The sequence below is a fragment of the Hemitrygon akajei genome, chromosome 2, assembly GCF_048418815.1.
Source record: "Hemitrygon akajei chromosome 2, sHemAka1.3, whole genome shotgun sequence".
Classification (NCBI taxonomy): domain Eukaryota; kingdom Metazoa; phylum Chordata; class Chondrichthyes; order Myliobatiformes; family Dasyatidae; genus Hemitrygon; species Hemitrygon akajei.
In genome coordinates this window covers 179219199-179247140 of record NC_133125.1, presented here as the reverse complement: position 1 = coordinate 179247140, position 27942 = coordinate 179219199, and the positions used below count along the sequence as shown (strand labels likewise).

At 41.0% G+C, this 27942-nt stretch overlaps 1 protein-coding gene across 1 annotated transcript in view; it reads left to right on the top strand.

Moving 5' to 3' along the window:
• Nucleotides 1-27942, top strand: part of LOC140721498 (uncharacterized) — a 366186-nt gene that overhangs the window by 99031 nt on the left and 239213 nt on the right. Inside the window, exons 8-9 of the mRNA XM_073036317.1 lie at nt 6133-6234; nt 23316-23420. Coding sequence (XP_072892418.1) covers nt 6133-6234; nt 23316-23420 — 207 coding nt within the window. The remainder of the gene's footprint in view (nt 1-6132; nt 6235-23315; nt 23421-27942) is intronic.

Here is a 27942-nt window from a genome sequence, read left to right as displayed (position 1 = left end):
GCCTGGAGTAGGCCCAAAGCCTCGGTATTCACTTCATCAGTGTAACGGGGTAAACAGCTGCAAAGTTCACAGACACGAAGCACAGCAACCAGGGGCAGTCTCACAGCCTTAGCGTCATGGAGAGAGAAACCCCCAGACTATCTGAGCCGGTGTTTAAATTCAAAGTTCAAAGTACATTTTATTATCAAAGTGTGTAAACATTATAGAACCTTGAGATTCATCTCCTAACAGGCAGCCATGAAACAAAGAAACACAAACACTGACCCCATAGATATTAAAAAAAGACTGCCTAACTGCCAATGTGCAAAGAATAAAAACACACATGTCCATAAGAAAGTAAAAGAACAAATGAACCCACAAAAATACTTTTGAACCTCCAAACCTCAGTGGTTGAAAGTGTGTTGATTTTGCAGTGCACCAGCAGGCACATCCCGTGAATTCGCTTTGCCTTCGCTCCTTCTTCATTGCTTGTGGTGGTAGTTTACCACAATTTATGTAAAATAAACTGTTATTAATAATGGTTTTAATCAAATTCCTTTGCTTTTGAACTAGCAGTAAGCTGTCTCATGCCTTTGGTAGTGCCATCTTAAACTGGAAAGGTGAAAGGTGAAAGTTTAAGAGGAAACTTGTTCATTCAGAGGGTCGTGAGAGTCGACATTGAAGTGCCAGCACAAGTGGTGCATGAGAGGTCAATTTCAATGTTTGAGGGAAGTTTGGATAGGTACATGGATGGGAGGGTATGAGGGCTATGGTCCAGGTGCAGGTCAGAGGGAGTAGGCAGTTTAAATGGTTCAACATAGACTAGATGGGCCAAAGGGCCTGTTTCTGTGCTGTACTTTTCCATGACTCTATAGGTCCTGGCAACATCCTTACACAAGTCTCCTGTGCACACTTTCCAGCTGATGGCATCTCTCCTGTAGGAGGGTGACCAAAACTGCTTCACTACTGTAACAGGACTGGGAACCCAGACATTCAAACATCAAATTTCCCACTGACTTAGGAGATGGCAACAAGGATTTGTAACGAGGAAAGGTAGGCTGGTGATGGAGAAACTCAATTACAATGACAGTGGGAATCTTGATGTGGGGTGGGGGGTGGTTAGTGGTTGGTCTATGAGAGGGGTAATGTTGGAGGTTTAATAGGTGGAAGATCAGTCCTGTCAAATTTGTTAACATTCAGTGCTGGAAGGGAAATTGGTAATGAATGGAAGGTATGCTTCATGGATAAGTTTAATGTGGGGTGCAGGGCCGAATTAAGCTAGTGTGGGGCCTGTAGCATATGTCACAAAGAGGCCCTAAATTTAAAAAAATGCATGTAAGTATTAAAACATAAATTATTTACTTGCATAGTCAAGTAATTGAGTTTTTTAATTTGCTATACAGCCAGATTATATGACAAATGTCTGACACTTCAGTATTACTTACATGTAGGTATCAATTTCAGATATCAAAAGTAACAAAACTACAATTTAAAAGTTACATTTTTTAGATTTAACATGAGCATATTTGTCAATGATACTGGAAATGTCTATTTTACGCAGAAGTTTATGTTCAATGCTCATTAGAGTGAGATTGTTCAATCTGTTCTGACCCATGGTGCTCCTTAGTTCATTTTTAATTCTTTTCAGTTTTGAAAATGAGCGTTCTCCACTGCAGTTGGTAACCATGAGTGACAAATAGATTCACAAGGCATTTTCTACATTTGGAAAACATGACTCCAAAGAATTGTCAAACGGTACAACTGTAACTCTACAAGGTCTTGTTTGGTGCCAATATGAGAAGCAAGATCAGTTTTCAACAGTTCAGTAAACTGCACAAATTCTTCATCAAGATTTTCTTGCAGATCTTCCAGATATGATTTAATAAGATTTGATGACCTCTTTACAATCTCTTCAGGTGTAAAGGACTGTAACTGATTAAGGAATCCAAAAACACCATTCACCTTTAGATAAGCTTTCTGCCTTTTTGACAGGGCAGAAAGCAAGCTGTCAATAATGGCAAGAAATGTTCGGCTTTTAAACTTCTGAGAAGGCGTTTGAGATTTAACAAGTGGATCAAGAGCGCTGAAATCATCATACATGCGATTGTGCTTGTGTTTTCTTCAAGTTTGCTGTTGATAATCTTCACACTTAGTCAGACCCTTGGCTTTTTGCTCAATGTCTGAAAAAGTAGACCACATAGCTTGAATATATCCATGCAAGCATTCATAGGGTGCACAATCTGTGTTCAAGTCTTGGCCAGAAGATTGCAAAGAAGCACTGGTCATTTGAAAACGCTGTAATACTTAATCCCACAATATGACCATTATTCCTGTTTCCAACTTCATCATGGTTGAAAGCAGTCCACGAGCCTGTTGTCGACACTCTGCCTTCTGATCATTGTTATTTGAGGTGTCATCCAAGACTTGTTTTATTGCAGAAAAGCTGTGTAAAAGTGCTTTTGTTGCATCTGCACGAGCTGACCACCTGGTATCTGACGTTCTTTTCACAATGGGCAAATGAGCACCACCATCAGATAATGCAGCAGAAAGGAGATCCCACCAATAAGTAGAAGCAGATAAAATGTGTACAGGCTTTCTACAAATTGAAAAAAAATTAATGCTTCTTGACAACATTCAGCAGCACATTCTCCAACCAAATTTAGTGAATGTGCAAAACATGGAATGTAATCCACAACTCATTCAGCTCTTTAATTCGTGCTTGTAAACCACTGTACTTGACACTCATGTTGCTGGCATTGTCATAACTTTGACCACGGCAGTCTTTTATATCAATGTCATTTTCCTTTAAGTCAAGTAAACTTTGAGCGAGCTGTGCAGCACTATGACCTTCCATATCCAAAAGCTTCACAAATCTTTCAACTGGTCCAGACAGCAAGATATTGTGCACAGTCAAAGTCAGCTGGTCCACATTAGATATATCTGGAGTAGAATCCAATGGAACAGAATGATACTTGTATTTCTTCACTTCACCAATAATGTGATCCAGTATGCTGGATCCAATCAGATTGATGATTTCCTCACATGTTGTTTGATTTATGTCCCCTTCCTTTGTTTGCATGAGCATTTATCTCTGCCAGAAAAGGGTCAAACTTGGCCAGTAATTCTAACAACCCCAAGTAATTTCCATTATGAGGAGAGCCACCAGTTTCCTCACTATCAGGAAATGAAAGGCCTCATTCTGCTAGAAACTTTACAACTTCAATTATTCGCTCTAGAAGTGTGTGCCAATACATTTGTTCTGTCTCCTTTTCTTTCACAGGGTGGGAATCGACACATTTTGCTTTATTTTTACGCATTGACAGTGAAATTAAAGCTTGTCTATGTGAGGAACTTTCTCCATGTCAATGTAATAGATAGTTTGCATTTTTCCAGTCATTAAACCCTCTTCACTGAACTTTGATGAACATCCTGAAGTCATAACCTTGCATGGGAAACAGAATAGGCTTCCTTTGCTTTCTGAATAGCATAACCAATTTCTTGCATGTTGCTTGTTTGTAGGCTTATGAACATAAGTAAAATAAGACTTCTGACAGTGCCAAGGTTTCCTTTCATTGTCATACAGTCGCATGGATGAGAGAAGTCATGTTGACATTCATTACTTCCCTTGGCTATCCAATATTCACGATCACAATCATCTAGATTGTTTGGCCATTCACCAATATCATTAGAGTACTTGTTCTTTTCACCTGTTCTTTCGCATTCAATGGATGCTGGCTGTTGCTGTATCATGCCTTCTGCTGCACTAGTACTAGTTGTTCCTATATTTCCAGCTTCAGCCATTATAGCACCATCACTATCTCCATGAACATCAAAATATTCTGTCAACTTACGTGATTTTGATATCACAAGTTGGTCTCTTCTTTCTTTTTCTTTCTTCGCTTTACCTTTTGCACATCCAGAAGCATAATGACATCCAATATCTCTGAATCTATTGCTCATGGCTATCTGCAATGGAAAAAAATTAATGAAATATGCATTTAAAAATAAATAGTTTATGTTACAAAAGCTAAGTAGTGGTATCAACAAAGACTAGTGAACAATAAAACATTTATGTGACTGTTGTGGCTGTGTTCTGAAAATTATCTGTTTAGTTGCTTAATGAAACTCATCTCAATTGGGAAACACAGGTTGAAACTCACAACCTAATCTAATCTTGTATGTTCCTGGGCTGGTTCGGACTACCCAAACTCAGGAAAAAAATGAGGAATCAGGAACTGGGTCACCTAAAACTGTTGAGTTGCACATCCCTTGTCGCAGGCTCACCGCGACTGCTCACCCTCCAGCGGCATAACAGCCCATGTTGCAGCGGCTTGGGAGTGTGGGAGATAGCACAAAGGTCACCACAACACAGCAAGGAGCCAACACATGCCTGCATACACATACCATGCAGCATGCAGTTCCCCTGACATTGAAACAACAGTGTTGCCAGATCGTTGTGAGAATACGGTGAGATGCCGATTTCACCAGACTGCAGCTTGCAAGCATTTAGTGCGGGCGGAGCCTTCGAAAATGCGTGGCCCATAGCATATTCTACTTTTGTACTATGTTAATCCGGCACTGGTGGGGAGGTAGTGGGATGAAATCTAGACTGAGATAAAATTCCATGATGGGCAACAAGGACAAAGAAAGGAGAGAGGCTGATGAATAGTCTGACCCACAAGTCTCCATGGAGACAGGAGACTGATGACACTGGGATCAGGAACAGAAAACAAGTTGCTGGAGGAACTCGGTGGGTCAGCAGCATCTGTGAAGGTAAAGGGGTTGCACACACAAAATGGTCCTGCCGAAGGGTTTCGGCCCAAAACATCGACTCTGCTTTGTTCTGCCTGGCCTCCGAGTTCCTCCAGCATTTTGTGTGTATTCCTCGGATTTCCAGCATCTGCAGATTTTCTCTTGTCTGAGGTAAAGGGGTTGTGAACATTTCAGGTTGAGACCTGATGCAGCTTGTTTTATTTTTACACAAACATTCACGGTTTGGTTCATATCGTTGAAAAACATCAGGGTGATGACCTGGGGGATAACTTTGGATTCCAGTTCATCTTCAAACTGTTCACTGGGCAATAGCTGAATATTTTGGAGATTAGTTAAACCAGTTTACAGACAAGTGTTCAGGCCTGTTAATCTTGAGTGAATACTGATGGAAGTTGTGTGAAAGGGCAGAGTCTCAGGTGAATGAGTTATAGTTATAATGGGGAAAGGGGATTTGGTGATATGAAGAGGGTTTGATTCAACACCTCAGTAACTCCTGTGATGTGGACAATAAGCTTGGGAGTGTGAAAGAGCATTTGTGAGGAAATTGAGAGAAATTCTTTTTCAATAATGTGGGGTCTGAAAAGGGTGGGAATTTAGGTGGTGGGTGCAATATAAGAAACCAGCTCTTCCATCCCCCTTTCTTGAGAGCAATTGGAAATGAACAAAAACCACTACAAGAGAGGTGTCCTTGGATCGTGTGCACTGCTCACCACTGGATGTCCTGGACAACCTCTCCCCTTATCTGTATTAAATATCTCAGCATTTGGACAGTTCAGCCTGTACCCTTGAGCTGTTTAGTTTCAATGTTGGAATAAGCCACTGCCTGATGCTGTGAGCAGCTGTTCCAGTCCTCGGCATCAGAACAGGATTCACAGTCAAACAGTGGAACCTCAGTGTTACAGCTGGGGTTGGTTTTAGTTAACACTGGCAACTTGATGTCAGTCTCAGCCCCTGAGATCATGAGGGAATACAGCAGAGAATATCGACAGTGGCTGTTGCCTTATCTGCTGGACATGTCCAGAGGGAAGCTGCAGTCTATCTGTTTCCACATGCACAGTCACTGGCTGAGGGTTTATCTAAGTTATCAAATGTAAAACAAATCCTGGTAGCAGCCACAAACTGTGTTTTGTGTCTCTCTGAGCTCCCCATTTGCTGCAGTGGTGAGTGAACTCCTGAACCTCCTTCAATCCAAAGCTCTGACATCTGATCCATTTCAGAGTTGTTTGGGTTGCTTGATGTTTAGGACATGCAATATCATCACCAATCGAAACAACCTGAGTCAAGCTCTGTTACCGGGACATTTGTCCATTGATGCATGTGTTACATCATTTATATTGTGTGGTTATCAAATGTTGTAAATATCTTTTTATTTTTGAAAAGGTTCACACACATTCGGAATTTGGATGAAGTGTAAATTCGTCTATGATCTTACACTCAGGGATTGTTTCTTCATTGCCTGGATTGTCAGCATTACGATTTCAGGTATGTGGTCAAATAAACTTGTATGAAAATGATGAACTCAGTTCTCTGCAGGGTGGTTGGAATGCATTGAGTATCTCAGTCAGTACATTGTCAGATGCTTTATCAGGACCACCAGCATCTGCAGTCCTCAGCCCTACAACTGGGTGCAGGGAAACCTGCTGGAGGTTCAGACAGCAATGGCCAAACATCAACAGTTCAGAACCACCAGAAACACAGCACAGGTCAGTTGAACACATACAGGTCAGATAAATCTCTGGAGGGCACATAGGTAAACCGGACTGAGTGATGGAACTTCCAGAAAACATTTCATAAAATCCCTGGCATTTCATACCATATCGATCCCTGATATAAAATATCAAGGAAGGGAAGGGATGGGGACAATTTGTGGGTACTGGAATTAGCAGGAGGTGAACAATTGTATCCACAAGGATCTGTGTTGAGGCTGGAGCTTTCATGGAAACAGGGGTTTGTTCCTTGGAGATTAGACAGCTATGGTGAGATATGATTGGAGCTTTGAAGATATTAGTGCTGAGTGACAGGTTAGACAGAAACTATTTTGCAGGTTGAGCCCGGGACAAGGAAGCAGACGTCATAGAACAGTACAACACAGGAACAGGCCCTTCAGCCCACAGTGTCCATACTAAACAGAATGTCAAATTAAACTAATTCTCTCTGTTTGTACATTATCATATCCCTCTATCATGTATATTCATGTGTCTGACAGCCTCTTAAACGTTACTATTGTATCTGCTTCCACTTCTCTCCCAGCAGCACATTCCAAACACATTCAACTGCATTTAAAAACACAGCATGGATCACTGGTCATGGATCTCCAGCCAGAATAACATCCTTCCACCACGACCCTCTGCCTTCTGTGGACAAGCCAATTCTGAATCTAAACCACCAAATCACCATGGATCCCATGTATCTTAACCTTCTGGATCGCCAGACAATGAGGAGCCTTGTCAAATGCCTCAGTAAAATCCATTTAGACAACGTTCACTGCACTACCCTCATCAACACTATTGTCACCTCCACAAAAAAAACTCAGCTGAGTTTGGAATACATGACTTGCCGTGCGGTCTGTTGCTAGTCAGGCCATGTTTTTCCAAACGTGCCCAAATCCCATGCCTGAGAATCCTCTACCATTGATGCAAGGCTCATGAACCAATCATTTCTGGGATTATTTCTACTTCCCACCTGAACAAAGGGACATTATCAGCTAATCCCCAGAGATCCAGAATATTATCTGTTGTTAGTGTGGGCAACAAAAATATCCTTGTCAAGGCACCAGTCATCTCCTCCCTTGCCTTCTTCAGTAACCTGGGATATACAGTATCCTGTCAGTCCCTGATGACTTATCCACCTTGATGCTCTTCAAAAGATCCATCACCCCTCCTTCCTGATCTCAAGATGCCCTGTACATTGGCATGCCCAAACTGCTCTCACTGTGCTCCATGGCCTCCTCCCTGGTGAATACAATGCCAAGTACTCATCCTGTACCTCAGCCACATCCACTGACTCCAAGCATAGATACACTCCTTTGATCTTTAGTGGTCCTACACCCTCCCTAGTTTTCCTCTTTCTTTCAACATATGTATTAAATGTGTTAGGTTTCTCTTTATTCCCACTTGCCAAGGACATTTCACGGCCTCTTTTTGCCAACCTTATCTCCTGCTAGGTTCTCTCCTGCTACCTCCATCCTCAAGGGTACGGTCTGATCTTTGCTTCCTAAATTGTAACTGTTCAGACAGGAAATTTGTTGCTTATTCTACACATTTGGTGTTTGATGGTCTTTTTGTTTTCAATAGGTTCCACTGGGTTTCTTTGTTCTGTGGCCGTCTGTAAGGAGACGATCTCAAAGTTCTTTATAGTATACATACTTTGATAATAAATGTACTTTGCACTTTGAACTTTTGAAATCGTAAATTAGCTTATTTTCTTTTTGAATGAACTCATAACATTCTGTCTTACAAGGTCCTATTACCCTGCCATTCTTGTCCTTTCTCCTGACTGGTACATGCCAGTCCTGAGCTCTGATCATCTGGTCTTTAAACAACTCCCACGTCAGATATGGACTTGTCCAATAACAGCTGCTCACAATTAATTTCCCCTAGCTCCTCTCTGATAATGTCATGAATTGCCTTTACCCAAGTTCATACTTTCCCACAAGGTCCAGACTTATAATTATTTATAACTTATAAGCTATAAATAATGTATAATTCACAACTTTATAAGTAGATGTGATCACGTATGCCAAAATGGTCTCCCATAAAATGTCAGTCAGCTGTACGGACTCATCTCCCAAAACAAGTTTCAGGATGATCCATCCTCTCCAGGGACAAGTCACGTGCTTTTTCAAGAAACTCTCCTGAACATACTGAAGAAATTCTGCCCCGTTTAGAACTCTTACGTGAAGGAAATTTAGTCAGTGTTGTGGAAGTTGAAGTCACTCACTCAGACAGCCCTGTTGCTTTTATACCTTTTGATAATCTGTCTACGTATCCATTCTTCTATCTCCCAGTGTCTATTGGGCCCATAGTATAAGTAAAGATGGCGCTGGTGAGACACAGCAACACTTTACAGGCAGCAAACAAGACTACTAACTATTCTATTGATGACACTTTTTCTGGATGACAATCACCAGCCTGTAATTTCCCTGAACTGGCTCCGTGGCTGTGGATGCACTTTCAGAGGCTCTGCAGTTCACGTTCTGTGTTGCTGACTTTTATTGTTTGAATAACTTGTTTATTTTTATCACACATTTCTCTGTTGTGTGGGTTTTTTCCAATGGGTTCCATTGTGTTTCTTTGTTTTGTGGCTGCCTGTAAGAAGACATATCTCAAGGTTGTCCACAGTAAACACACTTTGATAATAGATGTACTTTGAACTTTGAACCCCATCTGAGTGATAGAGCTCCACCCATATTACCTCAGTGGATAAGCCCTCTAATGTCCTCTCTGAGTGCAGCTGTGACCCTCTCCCTGAGTATGAAAGCAAACCCTCCACCCTTTTACATTCCTCCATATCTCATCTAAAACATCCAAACTCAGGAATGTTGAGCTTCCAGTCCTGTCTCCAAAGATTGGAGTGACTGGGCTTGTATACACTGGAATTTAGAAAGATGAGAGGGGATCTGATTGAAACATGTAAGATTATTAAGGGATTGGACACGCTAGAAGCAGGAAACATGTTCCCGATGTTGGGGGATTCCAGAACCAGAGGCCACAGTTTAAGAATAAGGGGTAGGCCATTTAGAATGGAGTTCAGGAAAAACTTTTTCACCCAGAGAGTTGTGGATCTATGAGATGCTCTGCCTCAGAAGGCAGTGGAGCTCAATTCTCTGGATGCTTTCAAGAAAGAGTTAGATAGAGCTCTTAAAGATAGCAGAGTCAAGGGATATGGGGAGAAGGCAGGAACGGGGTACTGATGTGTATGATCAGCCATGATCACATTGAATGGCAGTGCTCGCTTGAAGGGCCGAATGGCCTACTGCTGCACCTACTGTCTATTGTCTGTCCCTCTTACAATCAAGCCATGTAACACACACAACATCATAATTCTGTGTAGTGATCCAGGCTCTAAGTTTTTCTTCTGGAGTCATAAGACAAACTTCTGTTCATCAACCTGGCCATGTCTGTCCCTTTGCATAGACTTGCTCATCATAACATCTATCTTCCCCTCAATCCCTCCACTTACTGCCCTGCTATACTGTTTCCTCTCAACCACACACACCCTAATTTATACCATATTCAGTTTCAGACTGGTATTTTATTTGACTGTTGGGAATTGTTTTTCCTGGAAGGAAATGCACGTTATTATTTGTTAATGTAGTTGTGATAATACCACTTTCTGTGTTGAGTGTGTTGTGCTGCTTGGTCCAGAGGAACATTGTTTTGTTTGCTGGTATACATGTACCTGGTTGAATGACAATAAACTTGAACTTAAACTTGGAAAAACTGTCATGTTCACTGAGGAAATTGGACTCGGTGCTGTGAACACTGATCACCCTGGTACTTGGACAAGATTTCCATGTCAGAGGTGGGCAACAGAATTATTCTGTGTCATACCCTCCTATAGGGGAACTGCATGGTAATTATACCGCACTGGGCATTCCCGGAACCAGTGGGTTTACCATCACTGTTCCTGCAGCTGTTAATTACCGATCTTCATCTTCAAGGCTCCCAAAGACTCTGACAGCAACTGTAGATTCTCATGGTGCTGATTTCTGTTTCCTCTCCCCTCCAACCTCCCAGACTCCTCATTGACTTTGCTGATGCCTTCTCTTTCAGTTTGACTATTTGAGTGAGTGGGATGCAGATTTCCCAGATGTGTGTCTGGATCCTGGAGGATCTGGGTCCAACCCCCACAAAACCCCATTAAGTTTGGAGTGTAGAGTTGGGACAGGATCCCATTGAAGAGCTGGAGGGGGTAAATTGTCAACTCCAGTTCCAGTGCTCTGAGTGTCTTCAGTAAAATTTGAATAAGCTGAGAAAGCTCAGCAGGTCAGGCAGCATCTGGGGAGAAAGAGAGTAACTGTTTTACATCGATGAGCTTCAATCAGACTGGGAAATTTTAAAATGTGTAAATCACTTCTGTGCAGAGAAAGGTGAGTGGAGCAGAGCAAAGGACAGTGTGTGATAGTTGAGAGATCAAGGGGACATTTGGAAGTTTGTCTAAGCCTGGCTGATTACTGTAGCCCCAGTAACACAGTGATCTCTGTGAGTCTCAATGTCCGTCATTTAATGACAGTGTTATAATGACTCACATACATTGACATCACAATGACATCACAGTGTCAGCTGACGTATGAGGCAGAAGTTTATTGTTTCTGGGTTCACATCGTCAAGTCCCAACCCAGCATCATCATGAGAATAGGAGGGGTTTCAGTGAGAGGCTCACCATCACCCTGTGAGGGCAGACAGATGAGGAATAACTGTGTCTTTAGTGCTGAGCAACTCTGAATGCTCACTCTCAGAGACCTCCATCTTTGGATAAGACCATAAGATATAGGAGCAGAATTAGGCCATTTGGCCCATTGTGTCTGCTCCACCATTTCATCGTGGCTGATCCAATTTTCCTCAGAGGCCCAATCCCCTGCCTTCTCCAGGTATCCCTTCACGTCCTGACCAAGAATCTATCAACCTCTGCCTTTAAAATACATAAAGACTTGGACTCCACAACTGTCTCTGGGAAAGAATTCCACAGATTCTCCACCCTGTCTAAAGAAATTGCTCCTCATCTCCGTTCTAAAAGGACATCGCTCTATTCTGAAGCTGTGTCGTCTTGTCTTAGACTTCCTCACCATGGGAAACATCATCTCCACATCCACTCTATCAAGGACTTCCACCATTTGATAGGTTTCGATGAGGTTACCACTCATTCTTCTGAATTCTAGTGAATACAGGCCCAGGGCTGGCAAACCCTCTTCCTATGCAAGCCATTCAATCCTGGAATAATCTTTGTGAACTTCCTTTGAACCCTTTCCAGTTTCAGCTCATCCTTTCAAAGAAAAGGGGCCCAAACCTACTCACAATACTCCAAATGAGGCCTCACTGGTGCTTTATAAAGCCTTACCATTACATCCTTGCTTTTATATTCTGGTTTTCTTGAAGTGAGTGTTAACATAACATCAGTCTTCCTCACCACAGACTCAACCTGCAAATTAACCTTTAGGGAATCCTTTGAGAACTCCCAAATCCCTTTGCACCTCAATTTTTTTGTATTTTCTCTCTATTTAGAAAATAGTCAACCCTTTCATCTGTTCATCCACAGAGCATGACCATACACTTCCCGACACTGTGTTCCACCTGCTACTTCTTTGCCCATTATGCTCATCTGTCTGTCCTTCTGTAGCCTCTTTATTTCCTCATAACTACTTGCCCCTCCACCTGTGTTCGTATTGTCTGAAAACTTTGATACAAAACCATCAATTCCATCATTTGTAACTTGCGGATTCTCCACATGGAGCAGGTCGCGTTTCTAGCGGCTCTCTCTTTTTTAATATATTTTATATCCCACTAACAGATCCCTTCTAGTTTTAATGATAGACCATAGGTGCAGAAGTAGACCATTCGGCCCCTCGAGCCTGCACCGCCATTCTGAGATCATGGCTGATCATCTACTATCAATACCCGGTTCCTGCCTTGTCCCCATATCCCTTGATTCCCCTATCCATAAGATACCTATCTAGCTCCTTCTTGAAAGCATCCAGAGAATTGGCCTCCACTGCCTTCTGAGGCAGTGCATTCCAGACCCCCACAACTCTCTGGAGAAGAAGTTTTTCCTTAACTCTGTCCTAAATGACCTACCCCTTATTCTCAAACCATGCCCTCTGGTACTGGACTCTCCCAGCATCTGGAACATATTTCCTGCCTCTATCTTGTCCAATCCCTTAATAATCTTATATGTTGCAATCAGATCCCCTCTCAATCTCCTTAATTCCAGCGTGTACAAGCCCAGTCTCTCTAACCTCTCTGCGTAAGACAGTCCAGACATCCCAGGAATTAACCTCGTGAATCTACGCTGCACTTCCTCTATAGCCAGGATGTCCTTCCTTAATCCTGGAGACCAAAACTGTACACAATACTCCAGGTGTGGTCTCACCAGGGCCCTGTACAAATGCAAAAGGATTTCCTTGCTCTTGTACTCAATTCCCTTTGTAATAAAGGCCAACATTCCATTAGCCTTCTTCACTGCCTGCTGCACTTGCTCATTCACCTTCAGTGACTGATGAACAAGGACTCCTAGATCTCTTTGTATTTCTCCCTTACCTAACTCTACACCGTTCAGATAATAATCTGCCTTCCTGTTCTTAATCCCAAAGTGGATAACCTCACGCTTATTCACATTAAACGTCATCTGCCAAGTATCTGCCCACTCACTCAGCCTATCCAAGTCACCCTGAATTCTCCTAACATCCTCATCACATGTCACACTGCCACCCAGCTTAGTATCATCAGCAAACTTGCTGATGTTATTCTCAAAGCCTTCATCTAAATCGTTGATGTAAATCATAAACAGCTGTGGTCCCAATACCAAGCCCTGAGGCACCCCACTAGTCACCACCTGCCATTCTGAGAAACACCCATTAACCGTTACCCTTTGCTTTCTATCTGCCAACCAGTTTTCTATCCATGTCAATATCTTCCCCCCAATGCCATGAGCTCTGATTTTACCCACCAATCTCCTATGTGGGACCTTATCAAATGCCTTCTGAAAATCGAGGTACACTACATCCACTGGATCTCCCTTGTCTAACTTCCTGGTTACATCCTCGAAAAACTCCAATAGATTAGTCAAGCATGGTTTGCCCTTGGTAAATCCATGCTGGCTCGGCCCAATCCTATCACTGCTGTCTAGATATGCCACTATTTCATCTTTAATAATGGACCCTAGCATCTTCCCCACTACTGATGTTAGGCTGACAGGATGATAATTCTCTGTTTTCTCCCTCCCTCCTTTCTTAAAAAGTGGGATAACATTAGCCATTCTCCAATCCTCAGGAACTGATCCTGAATCTAAGGAATATTGGAAAATGATTACCAATGCATCAACAATTTCCAGGGTCACCTCCTTTAGTACACTAGGATGCAGACCATCTGGACCTGGGGATTTGTCAGCCTTCAGTCCCATCAGTCTACTCATCACCATTTCCTTCCTAATGTCAATCTGTTTCATTTCCTCTGTTACCCTATGTCCTTGGCCCATCCATACATCTTTGAGATTGCTTGTGTCTTCCCTAGTGAAGACAGATCTAAAGTACTTATTAAATTCTTCTGCCATTTCTCTGTTTCCCATAACAATTTCACCCAATTCATTCTTCAAGGGCCCAACATTGTTCTTAACTATCTTCTTTCTCTTCACATACCTATAAAAGCTTTTGCTATCCTCCTTTATATTCCTGGCTAGCTTGCGTTCGTACCTCATTTTTTCTCCCTGTATTGCCTTTTTAGTTAAATTCTGTTGTTCCTTAAAAATTTCCCAATCATCTGTCCTCCCACTCACCTTAGCTCTGTCATATTTCCTTTTTTTTAATGCTATGCAATCTCTGACTTCCTTTGTCAACCACTGTGGCCCCTTTCCCCCCTTTGAATCCTTCCTTCTCCGGGGGATGAACTGATTTTGCACCTTGTGCATTATTCCCAAGAATACCTGCCATTGCTGTTCCACTGTCTTTTCTGCTAGGCTATCCGTCCAGTCAACTTTGGCCAGCTCCTCCCTCATGGCTCCATAGTTTCCCCTGTTCAACTGCAACACTGACACCTCTGATCTGCCCTTATCCTTCTCAAATTGCAGATAAAATCTTACCATATTATGGTCACTACCTCCTAATGGCTCCTTTACTTCAAGATCGCTTATCAAATCCTGTTCATTACACAACACTAAATCCAGAATAGCCTTGTCCCTGGTCGGCTCTCGTACAAGCTGTTCCAGGAATGCATCCCGTAGGCACTCTACAAACTCCCTATCCTGTGGTCCAGCACCAACCTGATTCTCCCAGTTCACCTGCATGTTGAAATCCCCCATAACTACTGCGACATTACCTTTGCCACATGCCAATGTTAACTCCCTATTCAACTTGCACCCAATATCCATGCTACTGTTTGGTGGCCTGTAGACAACACCCATTAGGGTCTTTTTGCCCTTACTGTTCCTCAGTTCTATCCACACAGACTCTACTTCTCCTGACCCTATGTCCCCCCTTGCAAAGGACTGAATCTCATTCCTCCCACCCCACCCCCCTGCCCACATTTCTGTCCCTACGATAGCGCGTATACCCTTGTACATTCATTTCCCAGGTCTGATCTCCCTGCAGCCATGTCTCCGTTATCCCAACAACATCATAGTTACCCATTCGCACCTGAGCTTCAAGCTCATCCGCCTTATTTCTGACACTTCGTGCATTCAGATATAGAATTTTTAGCCCATTTCTCCTCTCTCTGTTTGAATCGCTGCCTATTGTGCTTAACCCAGCTCCCCAAACTCCCATCGGGCTATACGCCCCTTGAATTTTGTTGTCCTTCCTAAATTTACTTATTCTTTCTGCACATTTAACTTCATGTTCCGTCAGAGCATCCCTCTGTACATGTGTCCTCCTTATCACTTGTTCCGCTTCACCTTTCTCTACTACACACTTAATATTCCGGAACCGTGTAATCCCCACCTGTCCTTTATTCTTCATCTCGCTATCCTCTCTCGCATTCTGGATCCCTGCCCCCTGCAAATTTAGTTTAAACTCCCCCGAGAAGCACTAGCAAACTTTCCTGCAAGAATGTTAGTACCGCTCCAGTTCAGGTGTGAACTGTCCCGTCGGAACAGATCCCACCTTCCCTGGAACAAAGCCCAATTATCTAAAAATCTGAAGCCCTCCCTCCTGCACCATCCTCTCAGCCACGTATTAATCTGTATAATCCTTCTGTTCCTTGCCTCACTCACACGTGGCACAGGTAGCAATCCTGAGATTGTTACCCTGGAGGTCCTGCCCTTCAGCTTCGCACCTAACTCCCGGAACTCACTACGCAGGACCCCCTCACTCATTCTACCCACGTCATTGGTCCCTACATGGACCACAACATCTGGGTTCTTGCCATCCCTCTCGTGAATAACCTGCACTCGATCTGAGATGTCTCGGACCCCGGTACCAGGGAAGCAACATACCATCCGAGACTCCCGATATTCCCCACAAAATCTCCTATCTTACCCCCTGACTATAGAATCCCCTATCACTACCGCTCTCTTCTCTTCCCTCCTCCCCTTCCTAGTCGAGGAGGGAACTACTTCTACTGAAAGATTTATTATTTTTACTGAAGGATTCACGACTTAATTACAATGGCCGGAAAAAGTCGTTCTAGTATTGAATTGTGTAGCAGCAAAACTTTCCCTGAAATGGAGCAAACGGTACAAACCAAGGAAACGGAGGAACCTGTTACGCTAGCGGGAATATTTTCTTCAATACAAGACATGAAGTCAGAATTCGGATCGCTTAATATTAAAATTGATAAGCTGGCCAGTTCAAACGCGAAGCTCCAAAAAGCTATTTCTACGATTCAAGACTCTCTGGAAAACTTGGACTCTCAACTTCAAACACTTCAGCAGACTACAACCCGAATCGAGACTGAGCATGATCTATTCAAGCAAACTATTAACAATCAAGGAATGAAGATATCTTCAGTGGAAAAGAAAATCAATGAAATTACTTCAGAATTATCTAAAACGAATAAAAGAATGGTTGATTTAGATAGTAGAGGGCGTCGGAGGAATCTGCGTATTCTGGGACTGCCGGAAAATACTGAAGCTGGCGATCTGTTAAAATTCTTTTCAGATATGCTGTAGTCACTTTTCAATGAGACCCTCAAAGCTAGACCCTTAATTGACAGAGCTCACAGAATTCCATTCTCTTGGCGTTCTGCCGAATTACGTCCTCGAGCAGTTGTACTTTCTTTGCATTATTATACGACTAAAGAAGCTATTATTCGAGAAGCCAGAAAGAAACGGAAATTATTCTTCAATTCAACACAAATTCGTATAGTTGAAGATTATTCACCTGAGATCTTTGCCGAAAGGAAGAAATATCGAGAAGTTATGAGTGAAATGTATAAATTAAATTTAAATCCCTCCCTTCGCTTTCCAGCAAAGCTGATAATTTCTCCTGAAAAATCTCAATCATTGAGAATCTACTCTCCTCAGGAAGGATGGGAGTATGTTAAAAACCTTAAAGTTAAGCCTACTGAATAAAATATTAAAGTTACACCGATTATTCAAAAGGCAATTTTAAAGTATCTGCTGTATGAGTTGTTTATGGAGCTTTTGAGTTAAGTACATGTTATACCTTTTCATTCTCTGGTATGGGATGTGGTCGATTTAATTTTTTTCTTTATTTTATTAATAACTAGTACATATATAACTGTCTTGTAGGGAACCTTTATAGTATTGTACTTTAGTGGTCCGTGTAGGACCTGTTGTGTATTAACCTTATTTCTTTTATTTGCTTCAATACTTATAGTTTTAGGTCTGTTTTACATATTTACTCATTTACTTTTCTTTTTCGAGAGAAAGAATATTGTTTATAACACTAGTCGCCCGGATTTATTCCTTCTTTTGAATATATGTTTAAGCTACTTTAGCTGATTCTAAGATGGCCATTGTTGATTATGTTTTTATTAATGTTAGACATAACATTATAGTAGTTGAATTCTGTTTGTGCCTTTTATTATGGCTATTTTCTGTGGGATTCTTGCTTTTTTTTTATTATACGGAGCTGCAAGATGGAGAACAGGGTCAAAGGTTATTAGTTAGCATGGGACCAGCCTATTGGTTCCCTTGTTTCATTCTATTGGGTGGCGGGAGGGGGGAGGGGTCTATTAGAGTAGGTTCTTTTCTTGATTGGGCAATTCTTTTGATGGATTTCTCTTTCGTAAATGCGCCACGCCTGGTTGTACCCATGCCTTTTAGTTTAATATGTACTTGCGTAGCATTTCTTCTATACAATATTAAACTCAATTTTAAACATGGATGTTAATAAAATCAATATAATATCTTGGAATTGGAATGGTGTCAATCATTCCATTAAGCGTAAAAAGATTTTTAAGAAATTAAAAACACTTAATGCTGATATTATTTTTGTGCAAGAAAATCATATACGAAAACAGGATGAGGACAGGTTTTTTTGCTTTTGGAAAGGGCCCTTATTTCACTCGCTGTCGGATAGTAAAATAAGAGGCGTTTCTATATTTCTTAGTCCCAAAATCCCTTTTGTACACCTTAATACTACTACAGATTTGATTGGAAGATATTTAATTGTTACTGGTTTATTATGCGAGCAAAAGGTAGCTCTGGTGTGTGTATACGCACCTAATATAGATAATTCTGACTTTTTTAAGAAACTTTTTTCAGAGTTACTGAATCTCAATGAATATAAGCTGATCATGGGTGGTGACTTTCATTGTTGTTTAAATCCGGCGATTGACAGGTCATCAACCAATCCATCGCATCCTAATAAAGTGGCAACTTCTATTAATGCTTTTTTATTAGAATATGGCCTTGTCGATATTTGGAGATATAAACACCCCAATGGTAAAGATTTCTCTTTTTTTCACACGTCCATCATAAATATTCTCGAATTGATTACTTTTTTTAGATACACGTCTGTTAAATTCCGTTGTTGAATGTGCGTATGACATTATTGCACTTTCAGATCACGCGCCTTTAAAGTTAACCTTTAAGCTTTCCGATAGATTTTTGAAAATCTCACAGTGGAGACTGAACCCCGTATTGTTACAGGATCCAGCTTTTGTTAATTTTAATAAGGAGCAAATTTCTATATTTTTTGAACTTAATACAACTGAAGGAATGTCAAATCTAGTTATATGGGACACCTTAAAATCTTTTCTTAGGGGACAGATAATCTCATATTCAGCAGCCTTGAGAAAGAAAACTAAAGCAGAATTGTCAGTGCTTATTAATAAAATTAAACAGATAGATAAAGCATATTCAGTTAAACCTTCTGAAGACCTATATAAAGAAAGAGTCGAACTTCAATCACAGTATGATTTACTTCTGACCTTTCCCATTGAACAACAAATTTTTAAGTTTATTTCATATACATGGGGAAAATTCTGCTAAACTTTTAGCGTGTCAGTTAAAGGCTGGGATGGTCAGAAGACAGATTTTAAAAATTCGCCGACCAGATGGAACAGAAACTTTAGATCCTGATAAAATTAATAAGATACTTATGGACTTTTATTCTAATCTTTATAAATCTGAATTCTCTGATAGTACTATGACTATGAATAAATTTTTGCAAAGGTTAAAAATACCCCAAATTTTGATTCAAGATGCCGATATGTTAGATGCACCTATTAAACAAGAGGAGATAGCCAAGGCTATGCAATTAGGTAAAGCTCCGGGACCTGATGGTTATACGGTAGAATTTTATAAGACCTTTCATGAAATGCTCATACCACATCTTCATCAAACGTTTACCGACTCTACATCCTCTGGGAACCTTCCTAAAACTTTTTATGAAGCACTAATTTCATTGATTCCAAAGAAAGGAAAAGACCCACTGGAATGTGTATCCTATAGACCTATTTCTTTACTGAATGTAGATTTTAAAATTCTCTCTAAGATTCTAGCAAATAGGCTTGAGACTATCTTGCCTAATGTTATCTCAAACGATCAAACAGGATTTATTAAAAATAGGTATTCACATTTTAATATTTGAAGATAATTAAAAACCATTTATTCTCCCTCAGCCAAAGAATCTGAATGTATTGTACCTCTGGATGCAGAGAAAGCCTTTGATAGGGTGGAGTGGCCTTATCTATTCCAGGTTTTGAAGAGGTTTAATTTTGGTCCAGGATTTATTTCCTGGATTAAATTGATTTATTATGCCCCGGTAGCTGCAGTTTTAACTAATAATCAAAACTCTCCTTACTTTAGATTATATAGAGGTACCCGTCAGGGTTGCCCCCTTAGTCCTTTATTATTTAATTTGGCTTTAGAACCACTTGCTATTGCTGTTAGGGATTCTAATTCTGTGCAGGGTATTAGGAGAGGGGAAAAATTACATAAGGTTTCGTGATACGCGGATGATTTATTAGTTTACATTTCAAATCCTAAGAAATCTATTCCTTCTATGTTATCTATATTTATGGAATTTGGTACTTTTTCTGGATATAAACTTAATTTACATAAAAGTGAATTATTTCCTATTAATAATTATTCTGATTATTATGATCAAATACCTTTTGATATTGCCAAAAACCATTTTATTTACCTTGGTATCAAAATTAAAAAATTTTTTAAAGATCTATATAGATATAATTTTTTCCCTTTAGTTGAATATACTCAACAGGAGCTTTCTAAATGGTCACCTATGTCAATGTCATTGATAGGTCGAATAAATGCTATAAAAATGGTTATCCTACCGAAATTTTTATATATATTTCAAGCAGTTCCCTCTTTTGTTCCAAAAACATTTTTTGATAAAATAGATTCTTTGATTTTATCTTATGTTTGGAATAATAAAAGCTCTAGAGTGAATAAACTTTTATTGCAAAAATCAAAAAAAGATGGAGGGCTGGCTTTACCAAACTTTAGATTTTATTATTGGGCAATTAATATTCGTTATACTTTTTGGATTTATGATATAGACGACCAAGATCACCCTTCATGGTTACAGTTGGAGGAAAATTCAGTAATGGGGTTTTCATTAGCTTCTTTATTAGGAGCTCCTCTTCCGTTTTCGCTCTCCAGAATAGGTAGACAAGCTCTTAACCCTATTGTTAAACATACTTTAAAAATTTGGTTTTAATTTTGTAGGTTTTTTGAATTAAATGATTTTTTACATTCTAGTAATATTTATTCTAATTTCTTTTTTAAACCATCAACTTTGGATAAGGCTTTTTTAACATGGAAAATTAAGGGAATTAAAACTTTTTTAGATTTGTTTTTCCAAGACTGTTTAATGTCTTTTTCACAGTTAATGGATAAATATGATATCTCTAATACAAATTTTTTCAGGTATTTACAGGTTAGGAATTTCTTACGTAATTTTTTACCGAATTACCCCTTGGCTTGCTCTTCAAATTTGGCTTATGTTATTTTTCAGTTTAAATCTTTTCAAAAATGATTAATAGCTATCATTTATAAACAGTTAATGAATGCTCGCATGTCGCCTAATGATAGGGTTCAACGTACCTGGGAAGTAGAACTTCAACATTCACTTTCAGATAATCAATGGAGAAAAATTTATTACTTAGTCAATCATTCATCTATTTGTGCACGCCATATCTTAATTCGGTTTAAGATAGTACCTAGGGCCCATATGTTCAAAGATAAATTGGCGCATATTTTTCCAAATATAAGTCCTATTTGTGACAGATGTAACACAGAAATGGCTACTTTAACTCATATGTTTTGGTCATGTGTAAGTTTAAATAATTTTTGGAGGGAGGTGTTTGGAATATTATCTAAAGTTATAGATATGGATGTTCAACCTAATCCACTTACAGCAATTTTTGGGATTATTCCAGAGGAAGCAAGCAAAGTGTTTGCTTCCGCCCAACATGTAATAGCTTTTTCAACTTTACTGGCTAGGAGAGCTAGTTTGTTACACTGGAAAGAATCTAACCCACCTACTGTTTTCTATTGGCTCTCCTCCATTATGTCATGTCTAAGCTTGGAGAAAATTAGAAGCCGAACATTTGAAACATCCTTTAATTTTGAACAAGTTTGGCGAGCTATTATTCAATATTTTCACATGATTTAATTTTTATTTATTTATTTAAAATTCTCTTTGGGGAAAATCCTTTTCCATGAAGGTTCGTAGATGACTGGAAGGATGTGGTTTTTTTTTTCTCTTTCTCTGTTTTTTTTTCTAATTTTATCCTCAATTGGACTGCCCAATCTTTCTTTTTCTTTTCTTTTTTTTGTCTCTTTCTTTTTTTTGTTTTTTGTTCTAGTTTAGTTAGTGGGGGTTTTTATCCTTATCAATAAAATTTCCAATCTTTTTTTTCTTATGATTGTTATGAGGAGTTGTAGTTTTTTTTTACTATTGTATATATAACAGCATAATATTTTACTTATTTGATTTTAATATTATATACTTTTTGTTTTTACTATTGCTGTTTATATGTCTTTTATGTTGTCTACTTGTCCTCTTCCGATTTGTATATTCTTTATTTGGTAATCAATAAAAAGATTGAAAAATGAAATTAAATGACTTACAATTTAAAAAGAATCGGGCCAAACACAGACCCCTGTGGAACACAACTACACTGCAGCCCAACCAGTAAAGGATTCCCTTTGTACCCTCTCTTTGCCTCCTGCCAATCAGCCACTGCTTTATCCATGCTAGAATCTTTCCAGTAATACCACGGGCTTGTAACCTGTTAAGCAGCTTCATGTGTGGCACCTTGTTAGATGCTTTCTTAAAATTCAATGTACAGGATTAGATATTAAGCCAAGGGTCAATTTATGTTTTTTCTTTGTGTTTTTCCATAAGAGTAAAAGAGTCCCAGTCAGTTTTGGGAGGAATAATTCTGTAAACTAGCATCATGAAAACAGCCTGTCTGGTTTCTATCCCACACTGTTCAGTTTTTCTCAGTGCAGAATGGATACCTCATTCCCACTAACACCATTTGCTCCTGGACCAGAGACTGGTGAGAGGTGCAGTGATTTTGGAGGTTCTTTTTCGAGTTGGAAAAAATCACTATGCCCACCTCCCCCACAGAAAATGGCTGATTTAAAAAAATGTTTGTAGGGTTTCATTGGCCAGATATTGAGAACAAGAGAAACAGCCTAAAACACAATCCTGTTCCCAGCAATTTGAAACATGAGTCCCTGATATCAGCCAAAAAATAGCTGGTGACAATGAGCATTATGTATGCATCAGATAGCCTCAAGAACATTGATGTTCTCTCCAAGAAACAGCATTGTCTCCTCGAATGTACCCCAACCACGTCACTGATATCAGCCAAAACTCCCTCTTGCAAAAGTAATGGGAAAAATTACTAAGCAAAGTGTGGAATGGAGCCAGCCAGTAACCAATTACGCTCACTCACCCCGGAAGAGTTAATGTCTGGCCCCGCTTATCAGTGGTAGATGAGGCTAAGACAGATGAGATTGAAGTTGGGTGATTCAGTGAGTTTCCAGTGAAATTTTGGGACAGCTCCATAACCAATTGTTGTGGATGTCAGGAGAGTCAAACCATGGACCATGTGGGATGTCTGGCTGCTGTGTCGTGCACTCCTCAAGGTGTGGCCATTGGAACACCAGAAGATGCAGCCAGTGCAGAATAATGACAGCAAGTGACCAGGATAGACTAGACTGCAGGGAATAATTCATGTCTGGAATAACAGGTCAGCGTGTTGTTATCCCACATCGGAGACCATGCAGAGTCAGTTGGTTCAGTCATGTAGACAAAGTTAGCAAGACTGGGCAGAGGTTGGTACATTTCCTGCCCTGTGAATATAAGTGGAATAGTTTGGTTATTTATAGCAACAGGCAGCTGTTATGGTCATTTATCTGATGAATTGTTACATGTTTACTTACTTGAATTTTTTTTTCACTTGCAGATTTTGCCAGCACGGGAATTCTCATTCTTGTCTTGGCAATCCTGCTGCCATTTGTGTTCAGTTTACTTCTGATATGTTGGGTGATAAAGAAGAAATTTGACAAAGGTATCTGTCATTGTATTTTCATGTTTGTGTATCAACTCCAGTCACACCTACAAGTAATTTTAGACTTATTTTAATAAAAACAAGATGGAAAGCTAAAAAGAATTATCCACATCCCCACCGACACCTCTAGATTCCTGTGACCTGTGGGATGAAATTGTCTGACATTTTTCCCAGTTATGAAATTCTGATTTACAGTGTCACCACAGCTGGAATGATTCTGGAGTCACCTCTGATCTGACTCCAGAGGGTCTTTAGGAAAAGTAGTCTGGAGAGGAACGTGTCTCAGCTCACTGGTGTTTGATCATGGTGTTGTCAAATTTCAGCATCATATCAGGTTGGTGTAAAGGATCCCAATGATGGTGAGGTGAGTGAGTGAGTGTTTGGGAACTTTCTCAACCTTGATACAGTTGGGTGTGGGAAGGCCTCTCCTTCAGGCTGTCACTAATCTTGCTTGGATATTTATATCAATTTCGACAACACCTTCCAATCAATTAATGCAAGGGCCGAAATGTCAACTGTGCTTTTTTCCATCTATGTTGCCTGGCCTGCTGAGTTCTTCCAGCATTTTGTGTGTGTTGCTTGAGAATAACGTAACCACACAGAATATAGTTATCCAAGTGTTACACCCTGGGAAAGGTTTCACTGCTAACGTAATGGTCTTTCTGTAGAAGCAGTGTTTGGGTTATGGTTAGAGATAAAGGGTGCTTTGGAATGTGAACCGTCCAATGATGGGAGTGAATTCGGATGAATTGTGAATTCGAATTTTAAGTACTGTTGAGCTGATCAGAGAAGGACAAGAGGAAGAGAATGTGTCGGAGGCGCAGGACGCCTCTGTCATCAGGGTACAGTCCCCTGCATTGAAGGGACCACAGATAGCCCACCCCTAAAAGGGACAAGGAGTATGAGACTTGGGCGGAGCAGACCTCTCAGTTGCTGGATGAGTGGCAGTGCTCTGATGACATAAGATGACAGTGATTGGTTGAAAGTTTGAGTGGGCGGGCTGCTGACATTGTGAGAACCTCCTTGCCACTTCTGCAGCCTACATGGAAGCACGAGAAAAGGTGTTTGGTGCGAGGGAAGCCCAATGGAGCTCATGACGGGGTTTCAGAATGTGTCAGGAAGAGGGGGAGAGGCTTTCTGCTTACATTTTTCAGCTGGAGAGGCAGCTAAATTGCTTGCAGCATAGAGGGGCCATTCAGACAGCTGAGGTGGATCAGTTGACAATGGACCAAATATTGAAAGGCACCCAATCCCAGAACCTGATCGCTTGGGGTCTCCACCTGTCTCGTAAGACGCACACTCCAGTTTGCTGAGCTGACAAAGAGAGCACTTAAATGTCCACTGGGATTCTTCCAGTTTGAAAAGATGCCCCAGGGCATATCAAGAGCCCCTGTGAACTTGCAGATTATCATGGAGAAGACTGTGGGGGATATCAACTTGCTTGAGGCTTTTGTGTGTCTGGATGACCTCATAGTGTTTGCAGGAGCATTAAGCGAGGCTGCTGAAGGTGCTGGGCCGCTTGGAAGCTGAAGGGTTAAGACTTTCCCTGGACAAGTGTCAGTTCTGCAAGACGTCTGTCAGCTTTGTGGGGCACGTAGTCTCATGGGATGGAGTAGTTATAGATCTGTCTAAGATAGAGGCGATGACCACATGGCCCAGGCCCCAGACTGTGAGCGATTTGCGCTCATTCCTCGGGTTCTGTGGTTACTATTGGAGGTTCGTGAAGGGCTACACGAAAGTGAGTCACCCTTTAAATCATCTTCTGTGTGGTTACCCTCCCTTGGGGAAGAAAGGGAGGATGACAAAAGGAGAGGAGGGTAAAGAGTATTTTAGCCCTTCAGAGCCTTTTGGAGCCAGGTGGGATATGAGAATCACCTTCTACCTCTTGGACATGAGGTGCGGGTTGACCCAGAGCCCGATCTGGACCATACACTTTGTAAGAGGACTCTGCTGCATTGCAGGGTGACTGAAGGACCAACAACAGGAGAGATTAGACCGACCCCCGCCCCTGAGTGGGATACTGATTTGGAGGATGAGGAAATGGGGGTGTGGTATATGCTGCCTTTTGCTAACTCCCCACTGATTGAGGAAGAGATTCCCAGCCCTTCTCACGCTGAGTCAGGTGAAATCGGGGGAGTACCTGTGGACAGACTGGGTTTCAACGGGGATGAAGCGGGCTCCGCGTGGCTGAAGGGTCCGAGTTGGAAGAGGGCATGAGTGATAGACCGGGGGAGGCCTCGCCAGGTAGACCAGAAGTATCCCAAGGAGTGTCTGAACCTGAAGAGTAGATGATGGGGTAAGGAGATCTCAAAGCATCAGGAGACCCCTCCCCCAGATAGGCTGGCCTATGTAGCACCGGGGCACCGGGGGAACAGACTGTGGCACCTATCGCCTTAGTCAGCCACGTCCCTGACATTTACACCCGGGTTGGACTTTGTGCTTTCTACGAAGGGGTGGCAAATTATCTCAATGTCATGAGCACATGACTAATTTTGGTGGGGGGAGAGTGTAACCCCATGGGAAATGGATCACTGCTATTGTAATGGTCTTTCTGTAGAAGCTGTGTTCGGGTTATGGTCAGAGGTAACAGGTGCTTTGGAATGTGAGCTGTCCAATGAAGGGAGTGTGTTCCTCATGTTGTGTGCCGGACACCGGTGTGAGGGGGGCCTTTTGTTTGGCGGGAAATGAAAGGAGAAGACACCAGAGAGAAGAGGTTGTAGGACTCGACCCAGAGTGGGGCCATGATTCGACGCCAGCCGGGGAGATCGAGAGAGGATCGGTGAAGGGAAACCGTGAGCTCCAACTTGCTCACGTTAGACTGGTTCATCAAAATGGGCCCTTTTCTTTGTTTGCTTTTTCTTTACCATCCCTTTAGTCAAATTAAGTATTATAAACCTAAATTATTTAGTTGTATGTGTGTATTGTTTGTTATTTCGTGGTACTGATTTGTAACAGGGTAATGAATCAGGCAGCATCCACACAAACGGGGTTTTGGGGGTGGGCTCGCTCCTCAATCTCACACGTTTCCCGGGGTCGGAGATTGTCTTCCCTGGACTTGCGAGAATAGTGAGAATATTTCACAAGAACAGTACCAGTAACTACTGGTGTTTGCAGTGTAAATGTTCTCTGCTGATTCACTGGTAAATTATGAAGTCTGTCTCTGAGAGACAGAAATAAGGAAAAAAGACAGATGACCCCAGGTTTTCTCAGAGAGTTGTGTATTAAAGAAAAGCTTAATCGATTAGGGAGGAATAGATAGCTTTAGTAGGGGTAAATTCAAGATAAGGAACAAGTTTGCTGAAAGCACGAAGTGATTAAGATCAGGTTGTCTCTGATAGCAGGATGAGAGCATAAGGCATAGGAGCAGAATTAGACTGTTCTCCCACAAACATAAGCCATTACTGCTTTGCTCTCATTCCTGCCAGCATCTCCTTCCAATTTACTCATACCACTTATACCGTAGATGTCGGATTATAAGCCGCTACTTTTTTCCCACATTTTGAACAGCTTTGAACACTGAGGCCTTTACTAAGGTGCGGCTAATGCATGATTTTTTTTCATGCCGCCAAAAACATTTTGCCTCGTAACAGTAGACCACTAAAATTGATGAGTAGTTCACAGAGGTCCAATGAAATTGTACGATAAATCAAGCGCACTTTCACAATTAAATTATTGTAAATCAGTCATTTGTACTCACCCTCATCAACATGGAAAACACTCGAAGAAAAGCATTGTGCTGCCTTTATGGCAGTTATTTAGTTTATAATATTTTCGCTTAGTAATTCATTTTCTAGTTAAAGTTAGAAGTGTTTTAACTATATTTGTTTTCTGTACTACATCGCGGGATGCTATGACGTCACACCCGGTTTCGCCGCGTCTTGTGGGAAATACCGGTTTGCGATAAACGGGAAGGAGGGGGCGAGCGCATTAAGCGAGCGGCATTAGATCTGAGCGAACGCTGCTTTTAAGTTAAAGGCGATCAATAACTTTTCCTGGTAGGCTGCAGTATATATATTTTTTACCAGTCGTTAGGAGATATTGGAATGTTGTTCAGTAAAAAAGTATACGCAACGTATATTTAAAAGTAGCCGCGTTACAGGCACGGTTCGAAAAAAAGCATTTGCAATATGTATTTGTTTATGTTACCATATGGATTTAATTAAAAGTTAAAAAATCCTCATGTGTAATATCTTTCTGTGTAAATATCTCATATTACAACGTGGGACACCTGCGGCCGAAAATCCGGTGCGGCCTAAAATCCGGTGCGGCTTGTACAAGTACAAAATTGATTTTCTTTCTAAAATTAGAGCCAGCGGCTTTTAATCAGGTGCGCTCTGTAGTGCGAAATCTACGGTATTTGTTTTAGTCCTCTAAAATACTGCTACATCAGACTTTCCTTTTCTCCCTATCAAATTTCAAGTTTAACTCAATCATATTGTGATCACTGCCTCCTAAGAGTTCCTTTACCTTTAGCTCCCTAATCACCTCCAGCTCATTACAAAACACCCAGTCTAGTACAGCT